The 19,853-nt window shown below is 38.6% G+C and overlaps 2 protein-coding genes across 2 annotated transcripts in view; one reads left to right on the plus strand and one right to left on the minus strand.

The window, feature by feature from the left end:
- Positions 1 to 19,853, minus strand: part of DUSP16 (dual specificity phosphatase 16) — a 151,994-nt gene that overhangs the window by 108,351 nt on the left and 23,790 nt on the right. The gene's annotated exons all lie outside the window — the stretch shown is intronic.
- On the plus strand, positions 1,687 to 19,736 carry CREBL2 (cAMP responsive element binding protein like 2). The gene is made up of 4 exons (XM_019744726.3): positions 1,687 to 2,025; positions 12,837 to 13,034; positions 14,242 to 14,386; positions 16,517 to 19,736. Exons 1-4 carry the CDS (start codon positions 2,011 to 2,013, stop codon positions 16,519 to 16,521), a joined length of 363 nt encoding a protein of 120 aa, XP_019600285.1. The 5' UTR covers positions 1,687 to 2,010; the 3' UTR covers positions 16,522 to 19,736.

Genomic DNA, 19,853 nt, shown 5'->3' on the forward strand with positions numbered 1-19,853 from the left:
TATTTAAAAAGGAGTACATCAAAGGGTTCTCCAGAGTAACATTAATGAACACACAACCTTTGTCACATTCTCAATGGCCTAATATAAGCTAAAACACAAGAACAAGCTCCCTGACTCTATTAAATCAGGAGAACCCAAAGATACTTAGTTATTTTTAATGGCTTCATTGAGATATAATTCACATACCATAAAATTTACTCATTAAAAATGTATAATTCACTGGGTTTTAGTATATTTACAGAGCTGTGCAGCCATTACCAAATCAATTTGAGAACTTTCATCACCTTAAGGAGAAACCCAGGGGGTGGCTGGTTAGCTAAGATGGTTAGAGTGGGGTGCTCTTAACTACAAGGTTGCTGGCTGAGCCCCACACGGGCCACTGTGAGCTGCGCCCTCCACAACTAGATTGAAACAACTTGACGTGGAGCTGATGGGTCATGGAAAAACACACTTAAAATAAAGGTTAAACCAAAAACCCAGTACCCATTAACACTCACTCTCCATTCCCAGCACCGCTCCCTCTCCACTGTTTCACAACCCTAGCCACTGGCAACCACTCATCAACTTTCTGTTTCTTTAAACACACCTATTTCATTACATATGGAATCTACAGTATGTGGCCTTTTGTGTCTGGCTTCTTTCACTTAGCATGTTTTCCAGGCTCATCCACATTGCAGCATGTATCAATCAGTACTTCAGTTCTTTGTATGGTCTAATAATATTCCTAATTATATGCCACATTGGCTTATTCATCCATTGATGGACATTTGGGTTGTTTCCACTTTTCTTTTTATTGGGGAAGGGGAACAGAACTTTATTGGGGAACAGTGTGTACTTCCAGGACTTTTTTCAAGTCAAGTTGTTGTCCCTTCAATCTTAGTTGTGGAGGGTGCTGTACAGCTTCAAGTTGTCATTTCAGTCTTAGTTGTGGAGGGTGCAGCTCAGCTCCAGGTCCAGTCACCGTTTCTAGTTACAGGGGGCGCTGCCCACCATCCCTTGGAGGACTGGAAAATTCCCACGGGCAACCTTGTGGTTGAGAGCTCACTGGCTCATGTGGGAATCGAACCGGCAGCCTTCGGAGTTAGGAGCATGGAGCTCTAACCGCCTGAGCCACCGAGTCGGCCCCACCACTTTTTATTATGAGTAAAGCTTCTAGGACAGAACATTAGTGTACAAGTTTTCACTGTGGACATATGGTCCCATTTTTCCTGAAATCATTAGGCTATATGGTAACTCTATGTCTAATTATGTGAGGAACTGCTCATTTTTTCCCCAAAGCAGATGAACCATTTTACATTCTTGGTTTTTTTGTTTGTTTTTTAGTAAGTTTGTTTTTTAATAAGGAACCTTCAAGGTTTCCTCAGCGTCCCTGACGAGAGCCTGTGCCCAGGGCCCCTCCTTCTGGGTTGCCTCGGCTGGGGCCCCAAAGCTCCTAACTCTTCGTGCACAGGGCGCTGCAACCCAAGGGTCAAAACCAGCAACGGAGCGCACTTTGGGAAACGTAGGTTCGCCTCCCGCCTGGTCCCGCCTCCGCAGCAATTGCGGCGAGAGGAAAACAGACGCTTGGCAGAGGCTCTGTGGACATTGTAGTTTTCCTTCTAGGCAGCCGAGTACAGACTGCGGCAAGGAAAACTACAATGCCCAGAAGGCCGCGGTGCTACGGCGGCTGAAGGGGCAATTCCGCAAGCAGCTCTCCTGCCCACCCTCGCGTCCGCGCCGCTCTCCTGGGCGTCTGTAAACACACCCAGACTGTCATGGAGGGGGAGGAGGAGGCGGCGGCGGCGAAGGGAGGCGTTTTGGGCCGCCTCCAGGGTCCGCGCTGCCATTCCTGAACTGGTCCCTCGTCCCCGTGACTGTGGCATCAGGGAAGCGAACTGTTAGGCGAGAGGAGGAGGCAGTCAGAACCATATCCCCTTCTTCCCCCGGGGCGGGGGCCGGGCCGGGCCAGGCCGGCGGAGCCAGGGAGGGTAAGGGGAGGGAGCGCCTGGCCAGGCCGGCCTGTCTGCCGAGATGGATGACAGTAAGGTAAGTCCTGGGGTTTGCACGCGCAGCTGCCGCCGCCGCCGTCTCCTGCTTGTCGCTAAGTGCTAGTCCCGCCGCTGAGTCTCAGCTTGGTAGTTGATGCCAACACCCAAGAAACACCTGCCGCAGACATCCCTATGCCTCCAGTTATACCCCATGGTACCCAACGAGGAACTCAGGGAACAGTGGGGCTGCGTTTTCCCGGACAGGGCCCTCTCCTCTGGGAAATTTTCACTCCCAGAGCAAGCCTGTTTGTCAGCTTTTGCAGATAGCGCAAACCCTACTCCTTGACTTGCCTACCGAGATAAGTGAAGAAACTACTCTGCTTTCCGTTTTTGCCTTCCCTCGCCTCCCTCCCAGCCTTTCTCCAGTTTGGAGATTTTAACTAGGGCACCCTGAACCAGCCCTATTCCCCTATGACGGCTCCCCTTTCTTCTCTCCGGCTCCCTTACTCAATGCCCCATTCATATAATCAGTTCACTCCCCCTCTGAGCTATTTTCCTGTGGTTGGTTGGAACACTCTGCTAAGCTCCTGTTGCTATTCACCCAGAGTGTGGAATCTAACCTCTTATAGAAAGCCCGAGAGAAGTAGTGAATTCTTTCTTGTTAATCTGATTATTTTATATCCCATCACCATCCACCTTTCCCTGTCCAAATCACTTATCCCTATGATTATAACAGACAAGGTTCATTATTGGTTAATTCATATAGTTTATTATGTGTAACCTACTCTTTATGTCCATCCACATTAGTGTTGTGTAGTTTTAGTTCATGAAGATAGGGACGGTCAGCTTATTGATCACCAGACTTCTAGAATTTGCCAAGTTTTAAAGTAGAACTTACTCCTTCCCTACAGTTTCCAGAAGTCTTACTTTCCACAGTCTCTGGCATGCTTCTTTTTCTCTTTGGGTACTCTTTTCGCCGCCAGGTAACCAGTAACACTTTGCTGCTATCAAGTTTTTGTTTCATCCATGCTCAGAAAGATTAGAAAGATTTCCAGCTTCTCTGCACTGCTTGTGTTCTACGTTATCTCTTCCTGTTACTGCAGAAGGCTCTGAGAAAAGTGTTAGACAGACGGAAAGCCCAACGCAGTATGCTGGAGCAGTTTGCTTGTGAAGTAGCAAACCCCTCCTAATAGGAACTGGTATTCCCAGTACAGAAGGGGGGTCGCTCTCAAAGTTTTCCAGGAAAATCAGAAAATAATTTTTTGTAAAAGTCTTTGCTAGCTTGATCTTTCAGTGTTAATTTTGAAATTACGTCTGAATACTGTATCCATTATCTTGGGAAATAATGTTATGGCTGTTTATGGATGCTAAAATAACATATTGTTCTTTAATTTCCTTAATCTGAGACTGTCACAGTATGTTCTACAGAATTTTCAGTTTCCTTTGAAACGTTCAATAACTTTCTCAACATCTTCAATAATCTCAAATAAGTCTAAGAAAAATATGTATGATTTTGAGTTATTATACTTACCTATAAGATCACATAGGAGTTATTTCTAAAACTAGCAAACTAGTGGGCGGGTGGGTGGGATGTAAAATGTTATTGTTTTGCCTAAAAGATTGAAGTTAAATTTAAGGGGGTAGACTATCCATAGCTTACTTCCTATTGGGTTCACAGGCACACAAAATGAATTCAGTTTTCATTCTTTATTAAGTCATTGTTTTTATGAGAGAATTTAGAAACTGGTGGTTTCTTAAATCTCTAATGATTATAGAAAATAAAATCCATTTCAGATGTCTCTGGATGAATAGTGCCTCTGTGAATACACTACTTTCACTTTGACTACATGTCATAGTTTGAGATGAGTAATGTTTAAATGCCATGTACAACAAGACTGGACTGCTTTCAGCCGTCAGTGTGAAACTGCCCTTAAGTAAAGCTTTGGCGGCTCCCGGTCCTGCCTTCCTCTGTGCTCTAGTTGTTACAGTCCTACAAAATTGCATTGCCCTCCTAGTATGTACATACATAGTCACACACAAAACACACTTTTCCCTCAAATAACGTATGGATGATGGAGTCTTAGGTTCCATTTTCCCATACATAAGGGAAGGTGAAGGTTGGGGCTTGGCAGGATGGCAACTATGCTGGAGAGAGTACAAATGCTGCCAGCAACACCAGGGCAACAGGAAGAAGATGAAGCAAACAGAAGCAGCAGTTGTAGAGAGACAGTATTTGAATTAGGTCAAGAAACAGATGATGATGATGATGATGATGATGATGATGATGATGATGTGAGGACCTCCCTTTAAAAAGATTCTGTATCCTGAGTTGTTTTCGTCAGTGACAATGAGTTTGCCAGGAGCTCTCCACATTCTGCCATCTAGCTTCCTGAAGTAAGAGCAGGACTGAATTTTATGGGGATGCAGCTTTGCCTCCCAAGCTTCTAGCAATGTGCCTGATACAGAGTACTAGTTAATAGTAATTGAATTAAATTGGACAGAGTGGCATTAGGGAGAATGCCCTGAGGTTCCTGGGTTTTATTAATCAGTGTGCTCCATATACAACCAGAGTAAACAAATGATAGCAAATGGGAAAAATAAAGCAAGAGATAATAGTGGGCATCTAAAAATGGGGGCTTGGGAGAGTGATAAGGAGCAGAGCTCAAATAGTACTAGATCTCTGCTATGCCAGTTGGGAAGGAACACTTCTTAGCTAAGTTATTCAACCTTTCTGAACTTGTCTGTTAAATGGTCAATACCTTCTTCACAGGCTTTATTGAGGATTAGAGATAATGCATATAAAGCATCAAGTACAGAGTCTAACACAGAGTAGGCATGCAAAAAATGTCATCCTTATTATATTACCTAGCAGTGAGCTCCTTGGTCCTTTGCACAGGGCAGTACGCACCGGAGATGCTCATTTTAGTAATTCTTAAGTGTGTGCTGTTGCATAACATTTGCAGCTCTGTTTATACCTACACTACCCTTTGCTCCTAACTCTGCCCCCAAATGGGACAGGAGCAATGGGATGGAACGTGAAATGAACTTAAACTGTGCCTTTAACTGTCAGATTACGTGAGAAAGGTAGTTTCCTAAACCCAGACCTGTCCATTGGCCCCTGAAGTCCCCTCTGTTGGCCCTTAGCCGTCTTTTGCTACCGTTGGAGCTACCCTTCTTGGGCAGTGCCACAAAGCTCAGACACTTTCTACTTTTTCTGTCCTTCGACTCTCTCAGTGCTTTCCACAAGACTAAGAAGAGCCAGCTCATCTACTAAATACATCTCTGACAGTAGATGTTAATGCTCAGTGTGCCTTCCTTTCCTGTCTAGGTTACATGCACATTTTAATTAGGGTACCTCTACAGATAGTTTAACCCTAAGGAGTAATTCTAATAGTACAGAAACCAGTTGAAATTGAAGTTTTAATGACCTTATTCAGAATGTTTCGCTCTTTGTTTTCAGAAAAGTTTGTTTCTTTATTCATTAATGCATCAGACATTTGTTAGAAACCTACTACCTACCAGGCATTATGCTAGACAGTAGAGATACAAAGATCAATAAGAATTTATAACTATTCTTAGGAGCTTACATTTTAGTGGGCTAGGCAGACATATAGAAAAATAATGACAATATAGTGAGGTAAGAAATAAGGGCAATAGAGGCACAGTGGTTTTGGGAGCACTAAAAATGGATGACTATCTGGGTATGTCAGAAACTGGGCTCACACAGTAGGAATGAATCTGTGAGGAAGAATCGGAGTCCTCCAGAAAATGGGAAAGAGGGAATATCCTGTACTGAAGCACATTGCACTGGAAAGGAACTATTTTGGTACAAGCTAGAGCAGGAATTGGCAAATTTTCTGTAAAGGGCCAAATAGTAAATATTTGTGGACCATATGATCTCTGTTGCAATTATTCAACTCTTCCATTGTAGCAGGAAAGCAACCTGCAGAATGTAATGAATGGGTGTGGCTGTGTTTCAGGAAAACTTTATTTACCAGAACAGGCAGCAGGCTGGCTTTGGCTTGCCAGCAGGGCTGCAGTTTGCTGACCCCTGAGCTGCAGCATAAGGCACAAGTAGAGGTGTGGGCAGAGAGAAGGATGGGAAGGTAATCAGGGGCGGGATCACCATACGCCTGGCAAGTTAAGCTAAGACATTTGGGTTAGTATTTTTCAGAGTGGAATAAAGAAGACACCTGCTGAATCAGACTCTTTGAGAATGGGGCCTGGGAATTTGAATCAGCTTCCCAGTTAAGTGGCTTATATGCTTACTGAAGTTTGAAAACAAAGGCCATAGCTGTTGGGATGCCACTGAAGTATTTTAAAGCAGAGGTGACAAGAGCAGATTTGTGTTTTCAAAGAAAAATGCTAATGGCTATTTGGAAAATGGATTGGGGGAGGTAAAGACATTGCAACTGAGACAGATGAGAGTCAAATGATTTACAATTAGGAAAGAACATGAATTTTGGCAATTAACCAGAGTTTAGATCTCATTTCTACCACTTTCAAGCTGTTATGATTTTGGACAGATTATGTCATCTCTTCAGAATTGAACTTCTTCACCTATAAATTGGGTTTTATTGTGTTAATAAAACCTTACTGAGTTATTGTGAGAATTAAATGTACTATATATGTGAGCCCATATCAAAAGAACTTAGCACACAAATGGGTTCTCAATAAATGCTAGTCCTTTCTGACTCCTTACTAGGTTGGTTAGATTGCTCAGAAGAAAGGCGATTACAGTGTAGCCTGTGGTCGATGCAGTATGTGTAACACCCTTCACGGATGAAGGCTGTGGACAGAAGACAGCTCACCAGACAGAACCCCGCAAAACTCTAAAGTGATCAGAAAAGGCTGAGGAATAGGACTCAGCAAAGTACACTGAAAAGGAAAGGTTAGTGATTCGGGAGAACCAGAAAAAAGGGGCTTTATGCCATCTAAGGGAGAAGAGAATTTTAAGGGAGGAATTTAGTCTATTCTGTAAGATCTACAAAAAAAAAAAAAGTCCACCAAGTAAGGTAAGTAGTGAAAAGGTATCCATTGGACTTGGAAAGTAGGAGATTGTTTATGAAGCCGGCAAGAGAAGTTTGAATGGAGAGAGAGGGCAGAAGCCAAGATGTAGGTTGAGGAAGAGGTGTGTGGGAAAGAAGCAAAGGTAGTTAAGTATATCCCACTCTTACAGAGTCAGTTTCTAACAGTTTCAGGCATTGCTAAATGCATGCCGTATTGTATTTAGCTTCAGACAATAATGGGGGGGAGGGCAGGCACAGGGACTGGGAGAGGCAGGAGTTAACTCCCAATTCTGAGATGCCTACATTTTCTCATTTCTTCTTCTGTTGACTATAAAAACTGTTAGCAGCAGGAAGATGTGATTAGACTTTCTCTCTTTGTGAAGCTCTGGTAAATTGGAGAAAAAGCCTAACCATAGCTCTGAAGGAAGTTACGGAGCCTTACCATCAAATGAAAACGCAGCTACTTGTTTTGCTTTTTCTTTAAAGTGGTGAAGAGTAGTGGCTGGGCACATTCATATCTACCTTATTTTTCTTTAATCAACTGGAGATACAACTTTTCACTTTAAATTTTTAAAAGTGCAATAGGCTCTTCTGTTGTTTTCATTTTAGCTGGGGCTGATGCTACCACTTCATGTAAATGCAATAAGTCTCTTAGACTTAACAACTTGAAACTTTTATGAGTTGCCTTAAGAATCAGAGCTTCAGGATGTAAATAAGTGCAAAAAGGGTGTTAAAATAATGAGTTCTTAATTGGTTTTTCAAATTTTATATCCCTTATGAAGGAGCTTTTTTTTTTCTGTAAATTGTTAGTAGTGATATCAACTTAAATCAATTTTAAAATATTGCTGATTTTTCTTTGCATTTATTCATTCAATTATTAGTCTTCTTAAATAAATGCCTCTGAAATTCCCAGCTCTGGGCTGGCTACAATGACAGCTTCTGTGCCTGAGGAGCTCACACTACTGGAAGAGAGAGAACTTAAATCTGTGAGGCCACTAAAAAAGAAACATAACATAAACTCAGTGCAATATTAACTATAGGTTCCAGAAATTTGGAGAAGAAAAATGATGGCAGAGGGTGATTGTCAGCGAGAACTTCAAAAAAAGAAGGCTAGAGCTGATCCTAAACAAAGAAAGCACAATACGATTTGCCGTTTCAGAGGACAGGGCGTTTCAGAGGGCACTGATGAGACTAGGTAGGCACGCACAGGATGGGCTGAGGTCCCTAAGCAGACTGGCCTGACTTGGTAGGGAGGCTGCCTGTTGGGAATAATGAAAGAGAAGATTGGCTTGGTGAGAGGGAGCCCGGATGTAGTGGGCTGCATGGTGGCCCCTAAAAAAGATATAACCATGCCTTAATCCCTGGAGCCTGTGAATATCACTTCATATAGTACACGAGTGAATATTGTATGTCAAAGTACTGTGATTAAGTTAAGGATTTTGAGAGGAAGCCTTTCTCCTGGATTATCTGGGTGGGCCCTACCCAAATGCCATGTCCTCATAAGGGGGAGGCGGAGGGCAATTTGACAGCTGTGGAGGCAGGGCAACCACAGAGGCCGAGATTGGGTTAATGTGGCCACAAATCAAGGAATGCTGACAGCCACCAGAAGCTGAAAGAGGTGAGGAATGGATTCTTCCTTAGGGCCTTCAGCAGGAGTGCAGCCCTGCAGACTTAGCTACCAAGCTTGTGGTCATTGTTACAGCAGCCACAGGAAACTAATATACTGAGTATGGTGACCTAGTAAGCAGTGCGGAGCCAGAGGTGTTCTCTTGAGCTGGAGAGTGACATGGCCAAAGAAGCATCCGAGTTCTTCTGTAATGATCAGGTGTTACTTTTTTACAGTGAAGAAAAACACACTCAAGTTATTGCAATATGCTGAAAAGAAAGGTTCATTTGACAGTTTTTCTGCCAAGATGGATTAACTAGGGAAATGAGGGTGGAAAAGGAGAAATGGTAAGGAGACCCATTGGGAACCTATTGTAATAATCTGTGAGTAGGGCCCTCACTAATTAGGTAGTAAAAATAGAGAGGAAGAGCTAAATCAGAGATTTGGTGAAGGAATAAATCAGCATGACGTCAGTGGGCGGGCATGGAGAGTCACAGCCATGGAGGAGATTTCAAGGAAGCATAAAATGCAAAAGCTTGTTACTTAACCTCCTCACCATTGCCCTACAGCAAGTGCCTAATGCCAGTGAGTTGGATTGAATGAGGGACTAGATAGCGTTACTACAGCAGTGCATATGAAGCCCCTGTCAGTTTTAGAGCCTTTTCAGGGAATTATCTGTTCAGGTTAATGAGTCATACCTACTCTTGGGGGGGAATAGTCATGCTTGATGATAGTGAGTTATCTTGTGACAAGTAACTATGATGCAAATCAGGGGTCTTGGGTTGTAGACCCTGCTCTGACATTGAAAACCTCTGGACTAAAATTTTGTCATCTATGAAATAAAGAGATCACTGTGCATCTGTGTGTTTGTGTGTGTACACACTACCAGCAACATGCCTGTATACACTGATATCCTGCCATTTATAATGTTATTGTCCATTTCATGTCTGCTGTGTTTCATGAGTCTAAATAAATACATTAAAGGCAAGGACCCTATCCTCTTATATTAATAGTTCTAGAGTTTCACAGTGTTTGGGGCATAGTGGGTGTTCAGTGAATGGGTGATAAATAAAGGAATTATTTTCCCCCTCTTTACCTGAAAAAGGTGAGGATGCTGGGGTTCACCTCACCTGAGTGGTGTGAAATACCGTAAGATGATTACAGGTGGAGTGCCTGACTCCAGGCCTTGTCGGCTGCGTTTTCCCTCCCTGCAAACGGGGATTTAAGTTTTTGTTGTTTGTTCCTAAAAAGCTAGAAGTAAAATGATCCAAGAACCTTTGGAATAGGATTTAATCTGGCTTACACATTTGAAGAAGCCTCTAAAGGGCCTGCAACTATAATCATGGCTCCTCTTTCTGCAAAGTTAAACTTGTTGCCTGAGAAGCCTGTGCCATGCACACTCAGGCCTCGGAAGACTGGTTTCTGTGCTTTCTCTATAATGGTTAAATTTAGAATTATCAAGAGCTCCCTCTTGGCTAAATCCAGTAGTTTTTGTCTTAATTCCCAGCCTTTTTAGACACATAAATTGGAAATATTTAAATATCATAAAATACACAGATGAGAAAAAAGCTTCCTCACAGAAGAAATAGGAGAAAGCAAGGGGGCAATGTGGTTATTGCTGAGTTTGTGAAAATTTTATGAAACATTAGTGAGAATGATTTTTGGCCCAGAGACTTTTAAGGAATTTGTGAGGTTGATTTCAGTTTTAGTTTCTGTTCTTAGTTTCTAATTAACGTCCCCTGTCCATCCCCTAATCTTTATGCTTATGAAATTAATTTACATTTGTATAATACCTTTTTATTTACAAAGCGCTCTCACACATTATTATACTTAAAATTTACAATAACCCTGTGATGTACTTGGCTCTCTTGAAAACTGGTACACTAATCAGATTTTAGTTGTCACCAAAAACCCAAAATTCAGCCTGTTACTAAAGAAAAATTAAGCTAGAGAGGTGGTGGTTATGTGGTTTTAAATGTAATTTTACAAGAGATGACATAAAATACAGGAACCCTGGCTTCATTTACTGTGCCTTTTTAATTTAAAAAAATGGAATAACATAGTTCCAATTTAAATATTTTGCTACCATGTAAACTAAATAAAGGGTTATAACTTTTGTTTGATTTTTATGAGTGTGCTTGGTTTGTTTAAAAAATCAGTGAAGTCTATGAAGTACTCTCTGTTCTCTTGCTGGCTTCTCAAAGGCAGCCACTCCTGAATTAATGAACAACAGCAATATTTGAGGTATTGGATTATAGTGTTATGTGATGACTCATTTTACTACCTTAGATTTGATTACCATTTATTTCACTGTAGATGTGAATTTATGCTGTAAATATATTCCTTTTTAAAAACATGGCAATAGCAAATACACTTTGTTTTAATGTAGGGTACTTTCAAAATATTGTGTTAAAATTGTGCAATTGATGTGATATAAGCATACTTTAAAATTTAACCCATAGTAATATTTGGATCAACTAGTTATCCTGCAATTGCTCATCAAATATTTTGACTGAGGAAAAATTTCCTGAGACGTTTATTATTATATTGGAATAAAGACATGATGATGCAGAATAGAAAAGCTTTAAAAGAACAGTTTTTGAAAAGTTGAAACTAATTTGGGAGTAGTACTAAAGCAGCTAGCTTCTAAGATGGTGGGTGAAAAGGAAAGATTTTTGTTTTCCCAGAGCCTTGGAGTATTCAATGTCATTTCAGAGCCATCCTATAAAATGCTAGATGCAATGCTGGCCGTCATGTTATCACACGGGGTCTTGTAAATGTGGCTGATCCCCATTTAAAGTGTGGTTTTCTTGACCTAAGCATTATACTTGGTATTGATATGATCTTTGTAGGGTACTGGGCATTGTCAGTGTCTGATATTAATAGTGATTTCAAAACAAACGAATAAATCAGAGTTTTTCTATCCCAATGAATATTGATTGATCATCTGAGTTTTGTTACCTGGGGAGGTTTCTACATTTATTCTAATGATTTGCCAGTGTTTGAATTTTGCATCTTCTCTTTTAGAATTGCCACTAAAGTCTCAGCAACATTCCTTTCAGTATACTGAAGATATGACATTTTTATTCTCTGAGGGTAATTTTCAGAGTGAACTGGACATCATTCAGAACCTTGTCAGATAAACAAAATGGATAATCAAATTGTTGGGGAATTTAAAGAAAAATGTATCACTCTAAAATAAAGTATGCTCTAACGGCATATTGTAAGTGCATATTGTAAGATACTGGCTCCAAAAGCACTTTCCAAAAAAAGCTTGTTCATTGGAATAAATGTACCCCCTTTCAAGGTGACTGCTTTAAAGAAAACTTATTTGATATATAAGTTCAGGTTCATGTATTTAAAAATTCATTATCTTTACCTCATAGTTGCATCTTGTATAAGAATTTGGGGAGGTTCCAAAGCTAAACAATGAAGATTAAATTATTTTTCCAGTCATGAAAACATTGTGCCTATACAAGAAAATGAATAACAGGGATATTGAGAGGGTACTTATGATACCAGTAGGAGCAGGTAGAAATCTACTGAGACAGCCTAGGGTTATATTAATAATTATAGGCCGCTAAAGGCAGGAGAGAATTATCCTGAAGATTTCAGGGACTTCCTGTGTGTTCCTTTGAGCTCAACAAATTTGAAGAGGGAATTTATGGCCCAGTTTCTTAGGATACATATTTATTTTTATATATACATAATTTTATGTACAAATTACATATTTGTTCTAATTGTAAACATTGAAAAATCATAAAAAATACAGGTGAGAAAAAGCTATTTATAATCACACTTATCAGAGAAATCCTGGTTGACGTTTTGTTAACATCCTTTCTTCTACATGTTGTTTTATAATGTTGAGATCATACTGAACTTACAATTTTGAATTTTTTTTAATTTACTTTCTCAAGTCAATAAAATTTATTGCTGAACAAAATATTTAGTGGCAATCTTTTAGTATTTTTATTACCCAGCTACATATATGGTTTGTAAAGTTTACCATTAAACTGTTATTGAAGAAATGATGAAAAATTACATTATTTCTTCTCTTACATTCATGGTATCAAAACGATCAAAAAAAATTTACGAAGCAAAGACTCAAGCCATTTGATGGGATTATGCTGCGTTCCATAGGCTTCATTCATTTATTATTTGTAAATATTTTCCTTGCTAATATGCAGCTGTAGTCACTTTCCTAGACATAGAACTAAGAGGAAAAAAAAATATTTATTCTCTCTCTTTTTGAAGGTGGTTGGAGGCAAAGTAAAGAAGCCCGGTAAACGTGGTCGGAAGCCAGCCAAAATTGACTTGAAGGCAAAACTTGAGAGGAGCCGGCAGAGTGCAAGAGAATGCCGGGCCAGAAAGAAACTGAGATATCAGTATTTGGAAGAGTTGGTATCCAGTCGGGAAAGAGCCATATGTGCCCTCAGAGAGGAACTGGAAATGGTAAGAAAGTCTGTCAATAAATGCATGAAGAAAATCAACCTTAGTTTAGCAGTCAAAGAAATATACATTAAAACAAGAATATGTCAATTTTCACCTATCCAGTTGACATGCATAGAAAAGAATATTCATTGGTTAGCCAGAATGTAGGCAATAAGCATATCTGTACATTGCTGGTGGGAGTAGAATATACATGACTATTTCATTGAGGGATTGTTTATAATAGAAAAAAATGGGGGAATAACCAAAATGTACAACAATAGGGGATTGATTAAATAAATTATACTCCATTCATATATTGGACTACTTTGCAGCCAGTAAAAAATTACAATGCACATCTGTATTTACTGATGCAGAAAGATGTTTACAATATATTGCTAAGAGCGAAAAGCAATATAACAATAAATACATAACAATATGCATAGTATGATAGCATTTGAGTTTAAACATTTATTTATTTGGCATGTTTTATTCATTCATTCATATTTTGGGTAGTGGCTGTAGAAATGTAAAAGAGAATTAAAACCCCATTACTGTGAGCTCAGGGGAGGAGGTGACAGGTTGGAAAAGAGAGAGATAATACTACCATGATCATTACAAAACTGGGACAGGCTACCTCAGCTTTTTAGAAGGTAAGAAAAAAGGTTGGGGCATGAAGAGAATTCAGATATAAACTATTCAGTAGATTTTTAAAAATATATTGAATTTGACTTACGCTTTAAGTTATTTCCTGCCTTCTGCAATGTAAGCCACTTGAGGGCATAATCTTTGGGCTGATTAATCTTTGTATACCCCCAAACTCCATAGTACACACTCTGGTGGAAAGTAGATGTTTAGTGAATGTTTATGAAAGAGAAAGGAATTACAAAACTATTTTAATGAGTAGAAATAATGTGACCATTAGCAAAAAGAGATGAATTCTAATTTGTGGCACACTATGAGGGAGATGTTCTTTTAACCAGAAGGGACTTTTTAATCTGAGCAGTACTCCAGTATATCACAAGAAGATTCAGCAATAGTTTTTCACCCTCTTCTGAAAGATGGCAGGCATCATACATATCCTAGGTTATAAATAGGAAATACAATGGAGGGTGGGATTCCCAGCAGCCAATTTGACCTCTAGGTATGGGAATTCTTATGTCTAGCATTTCTAGTGGTTCCTGAACTCTGCCTAGTAAAATTTTACTTAAGTATATTTTATGTATTTCAGTACAAGCAGTGGTGCATGGCAATGGACCAAGGAAAAATCCCTTCTGAAATAAAGGCCCTACTCACTGGGGAAGAGCAGAGCAAATCTCAGCAGAACTCAAGCAGGCACACGAAAGCTGGGAAAACAGATGCGAATAGCAATTCCTGTGAGTACAATACAGGGAGAGTTTTTATGTAGAGGAGTGTCTTAAGGTAGGTTTTCTATTGACCACTTTCCTCTGTCTGTCTGTTTTTTTCCTGTGTCATGTCTTTAAATAAATAAAATGTTGATGTCATTTGTAATACGCCAATAAACAAGTGAAATGGTGTTAGATTATAAATATTGAAATGCATTTTACACAAAAGGAGCAACTGATAAATTTGTGGAATTTTTTAAAGTAGACCTATTCCATAAATGGGAGTGTACCATTCTAGTTATTGTTAATAATAATACCTTTTATTTGTATTTTGATTTACAGCTTACAAAATATTTTCATTTAAATTTATCTTGTTTCTTCCAATAATTGTGTTAAGGAATCATACTTTTTATTTTATAGATGAAGAAATAGCAGAGGGCCTAGGTAAATTACCCAAGGCCAACATAGCTCTCATGGTAGAACCTGTCTTCACCTAGCCCAGGTCCTATCTAGCACAGTAACCCCTCACTGTAAAGAATTTTTTTTTAAATTGAGGTGAAATTCACATAGCATAAAATTAACCATTTTAAAGTAACAATCCATAGGTATTTATTACATTTACAATGTTTTAAAACCACCGCCTCTATCTGGTTGCAAAACATTTCATTGCCCTCCAAAAAAACCCCAAACTCATTAAGCTGTTATGCACCAGCATAACTCCAGCCCCTAGCAACTATGAATCTGCTTTGTGTCTCTATGGATTTACCTCATCTGGATATTTCATGTAAATGGATCACATAGTATGTAACTTTTTGCCTGGCTTCTTTTCACCCAGCATAATGTTTTCAACATTTATCCACATTGTAGAATGCATGTATCAGTACTGCAGTCCATTTTACCGCTGCATGATAGTCCAGTGTATATACGTACCACAATTTGTTTATCCATTCATCCATTGATGGTTATTTGTTTACACCTTTTGTCCATTGTGAACAGTGCTGCTGTGAACATCCATGTACAAGTGTGTATTTGAGGAACTGTTTTCAATACTTTTGGGTATATACCTAGAAGTGGAATTGCTGGGTCATATGGTAATTCTATATTTAACTTTTAAAGGAACTACAAACTGTTTTCCACAGTGGCTGAAATATTTTACATTCCCACCAGAAATATATGAAGCTTCCTATTTTTCTACATCTTGCCAACACTTTTCGTTTTCCATTTTTAAAAACTACAGCCTTCCTACTGGGTGAAGTGGAATCTGACTGTGGTTTGGATTTGCATTTCCCTAATGACTAATGATGTTGAGCATCTTTTCATGAGCTTGTTGAATATGTATATATCTTCTTTGAAGAAATGTGTGCTTAAGTCCCTTGCCCATATTTTAATTGAGTTCTTTTTCATCTTGTTGGTGAATTATAAGAGTTCCTTATGTATTCTGGATTCTAGACCTTTATCAGATATATAATTTTCAGATATTTCTTCCATTCTGTAGGTTGTTGTTTCATTTTCTTGATAGTGTCTTTTAGTGCACAAAAGATTTTAGTTTTGATGAAGTCCAGTTTATCTATTTTTTCTTTTGTATAGTGCCTTGGGTGTCGTATCTAACAATCTATTGCCAAGTCCACAGTCCTGATTTACCCTTATGTTTGTTTCTAAAGTATGTGTAGTTTTAACTCTTATGTTTAGGTCATTGATCCATTTTGAGTTAATTTTTTCAATATGGTGTGAGATAGGGGTCCAACTTAATTCTTTTGCATGTGAATATCCAGTTGTCCTACCACCATTTGTTAGAGACTGTAATGATTCTAGAATGAAGATGTCGTGTATTGATTTCTTCATCATTGTGATTGCTTTGGGAAAACTTGAAATAATTATAAGGAAATGTAACAAACTTTTTATCTTTTAAAAATGTTTTATAAAATTGAAGGATTGGCTTTTTAATAACTTTTATTAGATGAAGTAATGTGCCTTAATCTAAATTGAATTAAGGAGAAAAAGCCAAATCAGCTCAGTTTTCTTTCAGTCTGTATTTTAAAATAGCCTTCTTGTAGATACCAAATTTAGAAAAAAAAAATTCGTGCATTTTAAAACAGATTAACTAAACTTCATTGCCCTTAAAAACATTCTTACATTGGTAACTTTGATTTCTTTTTTCAGGGTGAAGATCATATAAAATGATGAGTCAGTGATTGAAGCCAATATCCTGATTCCTATGGAGGATGAATGGGCAAGATTGTACCTCTTGGCTCCACTTACTACCTACTGCTCAGTAGTCATCTCTGTAAATCTGCAATTTCTGCCAAAATGTGTGATCATAGATCTCAAAGGATTTTCCTCTAACTTTTAACACTTAGAAAATTTACAAACATTCTGACCTGTTCTGGTTGGTATGGCCACCCCATGGCACTTAACAAGTTGCAATGCTTGAAAACACAAGAGTAGAAGAGAATGGGTAAAGATTGTATTTTTGCACCTTAACTCCACATTGCTTTACTGGTTAATTTATATTCTTTCCATATAATTCATGTATTTGTATGTGTATGTGTGTTTAAGTGTCACCTCCTTTTATGTTTTTGATTGCCCTGCAAAGAGAAACCAAATGGGCTAATTACTAAGTTCTTAGCCTTTATGGACCTAATTTTATTTCTTTATATTTACTTGAGTAATGTCTGTTTTCTGCATGAACCATAATTTCTCCTGTGAGCCATTCCAGCATAAGCTGTGAATATGTATTAACAAATATATACATTTCTATTTTTTTAATCCATAATGATATGCCTGTTTTAAATAACATACATGTTAATAACACCCATCAGGAAAGCCCTCGAGACAGCCTCCTCTATTCAGTAAAACTGAATAGTTTTACTTTTGTAAAACTTTTGTTGCTGTCTTCTCAAACTGGGTTTATAAAAGTTTGTTAGGGCCTAATTCATACTTGGAAAAATAATAATTGAAAAAAAATTTTTAAAGCAAGAAATAACCTTTTAGGCATTTCAGCAGCATACATCATCTTGACAACCCAAGAGTATATATGTATGTTTCTATTGTGTGTGTATATATATATATATATATATATATATATATATATACACACACACACACATATATGTGTTGGTGTGTGTATATATATATGTATATATATATATATGTATATATATATATGGATAGGGCAGGAGTGAATGAATGTTCACACACATTTCCTTGTGTGGTCAACTAACTAGGAGAATTTTTCTAAAGAAAATGGGATGAAATTAGCTGCTGAGATTGAGTTTCTGCCTCAGGAGATCTGGAACAAAATGAGGGACAAATCGCTGGTCGATGTAATAACCAGAACACTTAGTTTCTCCCCTGCGGTGAGTTCTCGCACGAATGTGTTCTGAGTTGGAAAGAAACACAGTGTGGGTGTGCATCTCGCGCAGCCCGGGCTGCACTCTGGAGTGAAACACTAGCTAGGGTCGTGCACAGCCGCAGCTCCTGGGCCTGGCAAGAGGTGCAGAAGGACAGAATCGTTCTTTCCAGTTCCCATCACAGCTACCTTTACTTTCTTCCTGACCACCAAGTGGAGTGATGGCTGAGGAATCAAGCTCATAGTACTATGATACACTCAAATAGACCTAGGAATCTTTTGATTTCCCCATTGAGACACTTGATCACTCTCTCCTCTTTCCCCTAGTTAAATCAGGAGCTGTGTTCTCTGTTGCTGCTAAATTATAATTGTTCTTGGCTCTAATGAAGTAAATATGTGGCTTCCAAACACAATAATGCTTTGTTATGAAATGGCAGTGTAAGAGGAGGCATCATGGTTTAGATTGTATGTGAGGGGGGAACTGAGATGGACCTCATAGTTTCAGATTACAAAGTACTTTGTCCCCTTCTCTTAGGCCCTGCATCTGAATAAAGTGCCTCCCCTTAGCCTGAGTTCCTAAAGATCTCTTGTGCTTAGGCTGCAAACTCAGATCTCTAGTCCAGTCCTGTGTGACTACTGATATACCACTAGCCCAGACTGTTGGGTCTCTCTGTGTTTTGGTGGACCGGGGGTTTAAGAGTATTTAATGTCTTTTTAGGATCACAAATGTAGATAAAGGATTGTTAATATTCAAGCCTTCAGAGTTTAAGTGTTTTAAATATAGTGTTCAGATTGTAATGGGTATGTTTTGCCATCTGGTCTACTCAAATGTATATTTTTATTTTGCAAAACAACCCGAAATGTACTTTACGTTGCTTTGTTCAGTACCTTTTGAATTCCCCAGAAGAGTTGATTTCAAAGCAAACATTCCAAAATGAATGTGGCTCTCTTCAATGGAATGTCTCCATTGTGCTTGAAGTATTTCTTCTCTAGTTGTAATTTTACATTACAGGGTCATTTATTTGAGCTACCCGGCCTCCCCCATTATCTTTTCAAGAGAAGTCAGTGACTTTGTCCTTGGGTAGAGGATGTGTAATTTTTGGTGAAAGTAAATTAGTTTATTTGAGTTTACTCCTAAATCTATCTCTTTGGTATTTTGCAGTAGATCAAACCAAGAGAAAGTTCCTTGGTTTTAAAAAAAGGAATGTTTTGATTGCTTTGGGTATTGTGCTGGCTGCACACTTCGGCCACTTGTAGCATGTTAATAAATGTCACTGATTAAAACAGCTGGAACATTTCTTTCCCCGTTCCAGTTAAGGAGCAGCATACTGAAATCCCAGCGTCTCTCACTTAACTTGTAATGACAACTTGCAGGCTGAGAGGCAACAGAAGATTAGAGAATCAGTAAGCTCCGTCTCTCTGGATTGCTGCTGTTCTTGCTCTCTGAGTAACAGAGTAATGTTTTTCTTTTTTACCCAAAGAAAGGACGGTAAGGGGAAAAATATGTTTGTATATTTAGAGTAGCCGTAATCTGTCATTAATTTAGCATAGACCTACCATATATTAGAGCAACTGAATATAATATGGAATAAGTTTGACTAGGTCAAGTTTTAGGATATGATTGACATTCTTAATTTTTTTTCTATTTTATCTAAAATCTTTCTATTATATTTAAATCAGAATCTAGCTTACTACAGCAAATCCGTATCACAGTTTACCAGCTAATTGACAGTAGTTATCAGCATCACCATGTAGCATTTTAGTTTATCATCTTTGAATTATGGTAGACTTGATTTGGCTCATTTCAAAAAGTATAGGCTAAACTGGATTGCCTTTAGTTAAAATAGAGGGAAAGAAAATTTAAAAACTTGCTATATTTCACAAGGAATCTGTTGCATATTATCTAGTGTTGACAGAGGAAGATTACTGATAAACCACATGGTATTTGGGGGCATTGAAGGGATTTTTCTTTCTCTGAAGATCATTGTACAATTATATTTTTATGAAAAAATAAAATATCTTCACCAGAAATATCTCAAATTGTCTGTTTCACAATACTGAAATATGTCTGTATAAGAATAGAGTAGTAAGGAGTGTGTGACAGGCAGAAGACCTGGTCTTGGATCTGTTTTCTAAGTCACCTTGAAT

This window comes from Rhinolophus sinicus, chromosome 1 (assembly GCF_057876585.1).
Source record: "Rhinolophus sinicus isolate RSI-liver-muscle chromosome 1, RSI-T2T, whole genome shotgun sequence".
In the NCBI taxonomy this organism is placed as follows: domain Eukaryota; kingdom Metazoa; phylum Chordata; class Mammalia; order Chiroptera; family Rhinolophidae; genus Rhinolophus; species Rhinolophus sinicus.